The 8,000-nt window shown below is 34.3% G+C and overlaps 2 protein-coding genes across 2 annotated transcripts; both read right to left on the minus strand.

The window, feature by feature from the left end:
• Positions 1-282: 282 nt before the first annotated feature.
• Positions 283-1,151, minus strand: LOC133324488 (small ribosomal subunit protein eS17). Its single transcript, XM_061533321.1, has 3 exons — positions 1,047-1,151; positions 595-746; positions 283-528 (listed from the first exon to the last, which is right to left on the minus strand). The coding sequence occupies exons 1-3, from the start codon at positions 1,047-1,049 to the stop codon at positions 288-290; spliced, it is 396 nt and encodes a 131-aa protein (XP_061389305.1). The 5' UTR covers positions 1,050-1,151; the 3' UTR covers positions 283-287.
• Positions 1,152-3,906: 2,755 nt separating this feature from the next.
• Positions 3,907-7,751, minus strand: LOC133324483 (ubiquitin-conjugating enzyme E2-22 kDa). Its single transcript, XM_061533316.1, has 5 exons — positions 7,685-7,751; positions 4,838-4,990; positions 4,695-4,777; positions 4,477-4,640; positions 3,907-4,074 (listed from the first exon to the last, which is right to left on the minus strand). The coding sequence occupies exons 1-5, from the start codon at positions 7,748-7,750 to the stop codon at positions 3,938-3,940; spliced, it is 603 nt and encodes a 200-aa protein (XP_061389300.1). The 5' UTR covers position 7,751; the 3' UTR covers positions 3,907-3,937.
• Positions 7,752-8,000: the final 249 nt, after the last annotated feature.

Consider the following 8,000-nt stretch of genomic DNA (forward strand, 5'->3'; position numbering starts at 1 on the left):
AAGCTTCATAAATGGTTTGAGCTTTAGTTATTAATAAAACCGTCTCATTAATTCCTTTCACATACCATTAAGTATTATAATTTATCTTTAGTCTATTGATTCTCCACAGAGTTCTCCAAAAAAGTAAACACACTCTCTCCTGATGCCTCTGGCTAATAAATAGCATAACAACTTTTGTTTGGCTTTTCTTTTTTTCAGTTTTTTATTGACCACAAAAATATCTCATTCCCCCAAAAACAGGGAACCTCCATATAATGCACTCCAATTTTGAACGTGAACTAAAATATCTAGTTTCTACGGTTGTATGTGTTGGTAGAGGGATTTGTCAATTGAAGACCACGGATGTTGTGGAAGTCCAACAACTTCAACATCTCCTTGGTATCAGGATCGACTTCAATGATATCTTGTTCCAAAGCAGAAACAGCGGGAACATAGTTATCACGACGTTCACGTTCTTCTTCTTGCAATTTGATGGAAATACCACGCACTTGAGAGTGGCGGAGACGGCCCATCAAATGGGTAACATAACTGGAAAACAAAACAAACAAAATCATGTTTAATACGGAGGTATATCTCAAATATTTCATTACTTACCCGGCAATCTTGTTTCTCAAGGGCTTGGTTGGGATAATGGCGACTTCTTCACAGATACGCTTGTTGGTATGGAAATCCGAAGTCAAGCGGGTGTAGTATTTCTCAATGATGACCTTGGCGGCCTTCTTGATAGTCTTGGTTCTTACACGACCCTTTGGTTGTTAGGAAAATCAAAAAGCACAACATCATTTAAAAATAAAAACATCGGGGACGACGACGACAGCCATTGCAAGCGAGCAAGTTGGGGTGTTGAAAAGGAAAACAAAGAAAATTAGTTTTTTTGTTTATCACTTGATTTTCATCTTTTCGTTTTGTTCGTTTTATGAAATTTCAACAACACTTGATTTCTATTTCAATTCTATTTATTTTTCATTTAGAATTTTGCACAAAATTATTTGGATGTTATTAAATTTTCACGATTTCTATAAATATTTTCTAAAAACGACACCTACCATGGCGGAAGATTTTACCGGAAAAGAACAGCAAAAAATTAACTTTCAATGAATGTCATTTTGACAGCTGTCATTTTGTTGATTCTCATAGCATGCAGCTTTTGTCAGCAACAGGGGTGAGAGCTGTGTTTAGTGAGCACTAAATTGACTTAACGTTTAATAAATGATTAGATATATAAACATATTTAATTAGTATTTATTTTAATTAAGCGAGGTAATACGAATTATTATATTCGTGCATGGTACACTCATACAAGGTAGGCTACAGCAACTTACAATTAAAATTGTTTGTTGTTGTGGCTTATGTTTTGAATTTATATATACAACGTTTGATATATTCATTTTATAAGATCCATAGGAAAGAAATTAAAAATTTTTTGAACAAGAATCAGTATAAAATGTTTATTTCGATTCTGTGAAGAAAACCCGACGCTACATTAATTTTTCAGGTTTTTAGTACATCGTAAAAAATATGCCAAAAGATTACAACGACAGTTTGAATTTTTATTTAATTATTTACTCTGACATAACAAGCCTCAAGGTAGAGGTGTATTTTTTCTTTGTTGACAAAAGCTGTCCTGCCTCGTATAATTGTCTACATTTCTATTCCAGAACCTGCAGAAGTCTACTAATATTTCAAGTTTTGCTACTTTTTACGTTCCTCAACCGTTCCTTAACCCACAAAACTGTTAAAACTTTCAACAAAATTTAAGAGAACACAATACAAAATGGATTTCTCTTTGTAAACGTTGTACTCGAGAAATATTCATACCTACGGGGAGAAAAGCTGAATGCTTTCAGACATGGAAGTAAAATAATATTTACTGCGTATCTCTTTTGGGGTGAGTCTCCGAGAAAATGCCAGAGTGTCTATGATCCCAACATCGATGAACCGAGAATGGCGCCCCTAAATATCCAATAGGACTGCTACAACAACTAAAGCGTCTGCGCCGAAGAAATCTCCGACAAAAATATCTTCCGGACAGCGCTTAATTTCTGCAACCGGTTTATCGAAAGGGATATGTACTCTGATTAAGAGGAACCTCAAATTTATTGATAAGTTCTCTCGAAACTATCACAATGACAATGCGAGGGAATTCTCGCGTGTGAAGAGAGAAGAAATGATGGCTGGAATTTCTTATCAATAAGAACCCTCCAAGAAGTCTCTAAATGTTGATAAATACCCGAAAGAGGGTAAGGTAGTGTCGAAGACGACCAAGGGTAAGGTAGTGTCGAAGCCGACGAAGGCGAACCCGCAAAAGTTATCCAGAAAGGCGGCTAGGATACAATCCCTGTCCGAGCAATAACACAAACCTGAAAACCTGCCTAGTTCCAAAATCGCCTTATTCACTTTCACTCGTTTAAATTTAACTATTCCCGATATTCCCTTGAACAATTTTAAAAGTTTTTGCACAATGCGTGTGAATTCTTAATCGAAAGAATTCCTACGTCGGGTGTGAAGGCGGCCTATGTTACTCCTCCAAAGAAGATGATGACAGGCAATCAGAACCCTCTAATGGGTCTCTGACATACTCTCCCACTGCAAAAGAGATTGAGGTAGTGTCGAAGTCGGCCAGAAGGAGAGCAAGCAGAAAGGCGGAGGGGGTTATATCTTATAACCGCCCTAGATCTTTCTGAGAATTTTCTCTCAAACACTCCAAAAGCTGCCTCATCTGCTTGCGTAAGAACCCACGGTTCCGATCCATAGTATAAGTTTCTTGTAGAGTGTGAGTTTGGACTGGCGGGAGGTGGCCTTCATTATGAAATTCCGTTCTCGGAATTTCAAAACTGATGTCATTAGTTTTATTTATGGCGGAACCAAGGTATATAAAATCCTTGACTACCTCGAAGCTGTAGTTCTCAAGTTCCTAAGTTAGTCTGAGTCTACTGGACGTCTTGCGCCTTGTAATCATCAGCTTGGTCTTCTCGCCGCTTACTGCCAGACCCACTTTGGCAGACTCCTTCTCGATTTGTTCAAAGGTGGCTGTAAGCGCATGCAATGTTCGACATTCCCTTTACAAATTTGAAAAGTTTTAGACCTTGTATATATAGAATATTTTTTGTGGGTGGACGGCCTTCGCTTGGAGATTTGAGACTCACCCTATGGAGAAATACGCGATTTTTCTGTCGATTCTTATGCGACAAAAAAAAAAAACCCCTCACACAAATTATCTGGACAGCAATGCTTTTTTTATTATTTTTGTAATTTTATTTTTTTACAATCTAATTTTTTTCTCTTTGTGTTGTTTTTATAATTTATGATTTAAATACGTTCTTAATAAAAATCGGTATATTGGAAATAAAATGATATTAAAACAAATAAAGGCAAAGAACAGTACAAAGTTTTAGGCGGCGGCGAATGTGTAATATTAATAATGTGACAAAAACAAAAATCTCCAAAATATATGGAATATATACTAAGTGAAAAGGCAAAGTGTTTGGGTTTTTTTTGAAAATATTTCTTTAAATAGTAAGGCGCGAAGAATTAAAATAGGGGAATAAAATAAAAATAACAGAACAGTTCAACTGTCCCGGAAGTATTAAAAAAAAACAATAATAATTTAAATATTTAAACAATTTTTGGCGGAAAGGGGTTTTAAAATAAATTCTTATTATAACGGGTAATTTAAGTGTAATCGAAATATTTTGAATTAGAAAAGATAAAAATAAATTAAAAATAGAAAGTATTATTTTTTTTGTTTTAGCGCTTTTGCAGATGATGTTTGTTGGTTTTGCTGATTTCTCTTATCTATATTTATGCTAAGCGCTTGATTTTTTTTGTTTGTTTCATTTTATAAACTTAAAGTAATCCCCACAATGGCTTGACATATTGCCTTTCATGGGGGAGGGAGAATTCTGGTTGTTGTCTTACACAATTCATAGAAATTAAGCTAACTAAATAGACTTTCAGTCGCTTTTTCCAAATCCCAATTCTCTTTTGACAATACGGCACGTGCATCATGTTCATCGATGCCCATATCCTTCAAGCGTTGAATTTTAGCATCACAGTCGGGATATTTGTGGGGGCCTGTAATTTGAAAAAAAAAATACAAAATTAGGTCTTCATATGAAAAATCAAAAAAAAAAAAAAAAAAATAAAATAAATTGATAAAATGGAAAGAAAAATAATCCCCATATATTATTACGAGATTGGTAATTATTAAAAAAATTGTGAACAATATCTCGAATAATTCAATATTCAGCTCAATACTTTATTTTATTTTTTAATGCTCTGTTTTAGAACATTAGTCATCTACTACTAATCGCCTATAGATTATGATATTTTTTCTATAACTATAATGTTTCTGTTTCAGAACAGAAATTACTTTCAAATGTTAATTTTTATATAATTCTACGGCTTTTTGTTCAATTCTTTTTGTAAAATAACTACTTGTTTTAAATTAAAATATTAAAAGTATAATTAACAAACCTCCAGCATATACATTTGTCCAGTGTCTAGCTGTCATAACAAACAGCTGATATTTATCCTTATATTGATAAGCAACGACAGCATCTTGTGGATCATCTGGTTCGGCAGCAGCCAATAGAGCCTGTAATGACAGCAGTACGGTACGTAATGTCATAGCAGCAGCCCTATAGAAACACAAAATAAATTAATTTGTTTTGTTTCAATACAACTTTACATACCAATTATCTTTTAAAATATCCAAACAAATGGCTCCGGTAACTGATGAGATATTTGGATGCCAAATTTTTGTTATAAAACGAACCTAAAATGTAAAACATTAGACAATTTTATCGTATTGTACAACTTTATAATTGTAACATACTTTTGGGGGATTAAAGGGATATGTTTCGGGAACTTTAATTTCCAAAACAAATTTGCCACCTTCATAGGGTGTATCTGGTGGACCAGCTATTTCTCCACGCAATTCAGTCCAACTGTCATTGATCAATTCAATTTTTATCGAACACTGGACAATCTGAAATACGATAAAATTATAATTAATAGAATGAAATTTATATAAACCTAAAATAGAATGAAACCTAATTTACAAATTTTCATTCTTTGTTAATTATATATTATAAAACATGAAAAATCGAAAATCGAGTAATTATTTTATAACGAATTATACTGATTTATTAGGAATTCTCTATACTTTGAAGGTATTTTTCAAATAAGACACGAGCTTATCTCAATAATTTGTCTCACGACCATCCAAAATGTTGACCATATATTATCGTCAGATAATATCACAGGAAAATTCTCAATCTAGGTTCTCTCAGAACTGGATATTCTCCCAAAAAAAGATAGAATGAGATTTCATCTTGATTTGTGTTGCATAGGGCTCATTTTCTTTTCCTATTTTCCAGGTTGAATCTTGACACATTAAATTAATCATTACACACATTGGCTTTAAAATCCATGAAATTTTTTCGCTATTATTGGAATCAGTAAAATTAATATTCATTCCCGAAAACATCATAAAATTGTATTGCCCTACATACAGATTGATAGACATTCCATTTCATTGGAATATTGACTTCTTTTTTTCCCAGGAAGTTTTTTCAGGGTCGGTTTATATCCTCCTTAACTGTCCGTTCTGTTTTCTACATGTTTTCAGCGAAGGTAATGCCTATTATTCGTCTTTTTTATTTCGTTTCCACTGTATGACCATTTCTCACATATACGTAATCGATCGCCATTTCGGAATATCAGTATTTCAGGTCGATATATCTTCCGAGAGTATTACCATGTCATCTGCATATAACAGCAATGCATATGGTTAATCTATAGTGAGAATAGACTAGGGGACATAAGGATTGCTTAACTCTCGTTTTGGTTTCAAAATAATCTGACAGTTCGTCTCCTATTCAAACTGTTAAGAAATTTGGATGATACTCGAGTTAACAAAATTTGTATGAAAGATTTTCTAAATACGTTGCCAAAAGGCGGCTTTAATGCCCACAAAGTGAAATAACCATTTCTGAACCCTTTTTGGTATTCGGCTAGAACTTGAAATCCTTCTACCTATTTACAGATCCGTTCATTTAGAATACCCATTATCTATTATCTATGATTGCAGTATTTAAATGTTGTGTAGTATCGCCTTTCTAGTTCTTTATGGAAATCTTCTGGATCATGAACAATGTGCTCATATGGAATTCTATACTTTCCAGGCGCTCTGTTTATCTTCACCTGCTTTAGGATAGTTTGCAATGCTCCCAAATAGTATGGAATCTGCATTGAAGAGCGGAGCTTAACATTAAAGAAAGTATAAGAAGCTAATAAGATGTATTAGGAGGAAGGTGGGAATAGTTTCAATGGCTATAGATTGGACAGAAAACATATTACGTGATAAGGTTGAACCAAAGCAGGTTATTTAGTTGAAAAGAAGCTTAGAAACGGTGGAAAGTGAGCACCCAGTAGTCTATGATATTACAGGATTTTATGAATTTAAGTGCCACCTGACTATCCACAAAGATAGTCAGTCTGCATCCAGACTTTTTATCAATTCCGCTGCCTTCCAAATAGCGAAGATTTTAGCTTGGAAAACACTACAGTTTCTATCCAGCTTGTGGGTAAGCTCAAGGCCTAATCTTTCACAGTAGACGCCAGCCCCTGCACCTTCTTCCAAATTGGATCCGTCTGTAGAAAAAAACCAGACCGTCCCGAGGAGGGTTCCTACGGTTCCAGTCGTCTCTACTAGGGATAATCGTCAAATCTTAGGACTAGTGATATATAGTCGCTTAGTTTTACGGATTGGTCCAATGTCATACCTAGTTTGTTCGTAATACATTTTGTGTATGCAGCCTTAGGGCACTACGCGCTGTCTGACACTTAATGCTGCTTCTCGTTACTCTTTGTGGCTCCTCTATTAAATTATTAATATAGAGCCAAGTTTCAGGTTCGCCCCCATATAACGGTATTCCCCAATATTCGGTATTTAGGACGCAGTGGGTAATGCGGTAATGTTTCGTAGTAGAACGTTTGGCAGTTAACAAAATAAAATCCAAAAGTAGATAAAGGTGTGATCTTTCAGAAAAAAAATAAAAATTGGTAGATTTCTTTTGAAAAGTCATCATGAAAACTTTACATTTTTGTTTCTGATTGCAACAGATTTCTTTTAAGTTTACCACTTGTGATTTTTTCAAGCACTCCTTTAACCTACATCCAAAAAATTATAAATAATGAAATGTATAGAATAATCATACATAGGATATAAAGTAGAGTGAATCATCATCAGGAAAATAACAAAACTCTCTCCCAAATAAAACTAAACTTTGTGCTAAGTAGCTACTACAAAACCAAGGGCAACAACATTCAATACTCGAAAAGTTAAAAAAAGATAATAAAACAAAATACTGAAACACATTTGTATAAACAAAATCAAAACAACAACAATCCCATTCGCATACACTTCATACACGCACACACACACAACAACACAAATGACAGCTGACAATTGGCAATGCCAAATATTTAGGTTAGGAACCCCCTTGCAAAAAGAAAAGGGCAAATCTAGCCACTATCTTTGACAAAAAGAAAAAAATACCAAATCATGTTACAAAATACCTTCTCCGAGATTTCTAAAATTACTTTACTATCGCCACTGCTACTTGTGGAACATTCCAATAAGAATTTGATAAAAATCGATGCCACAACAAAAGTTTACCTCTTCGCTGCGCATAACTTCCTTAAATTCGCGCTTTATACGCGATACAGCCATATTCACTGCCATGCTGATGGATGGTGGAGATACCTTTCTGTTTGTATTCTGGAAATTCGCAAACTATATTTGCGGTGGAGTTCCTCTTCGCCGTTCAAAGAAAGCAGCTTTTGACCCCAACAAAGATTATGCCTTTTTTTTTAAATTGCCTTTCTTTATTCGCACACAATTGTTTTTGTTTTATTCTTCTTTAGTTTCTTCTTCTACTTTTGTTCAACTACTGCTTGCTTTGAGGTTTATGCTTTTAATATGCCAATGCGAC

This window comes from Musca vetustissima, unplaced genomic scaffold, assembly GCF_032173495.1.
Source record: "Musca vetustissima isolate MV318-11 ecotype Yass unplaced genomic scaffold, APGP_CSIRO_Mvet_v1 utg3405, whole genome shotgun sequence".
Classification (NCBI taxonomy): domain Eukaryota; kingdom Metazoa; phylum Arthropoda; class Insecta; order Diptera; family Muscidae; genus Musca; species Musca vetustissima.

Bases quoted from the DNA above. Each gene is read 5' to 3' on its own strand.
- LOC133324488 (XM_061533321.1), bottom strand. The intron at 529-594 runs GTAAGTAATGAA...TTTGTTTTCCAG, and splicing joins TTGAGAAACAAGATTGCCGG to TTATGTTACCCATTTGATGG.
- LOC133324483 (XM_061533316.1), bottom strand. From the start codon at position 7,750: ATGGCAGTGAATATGGCTGTATCGCGTATAAAGCGCGAATTTAAGGAA. The intron at 4,991-7,684 runs GTAAACTTTTGT...ATCGTATTTCAG, and splicing joins AAGTTATGCGCAGCGAAGAG to ATTGTCCAGTGTTCGATAAA. The intron at 4,778-4,837 runs GTATGTTACAAT...TTTACATTTTAG, and splicing joins ATCCCTTTAATCCCCCAAAA to GTTCGTTTTATAACAAAAAT.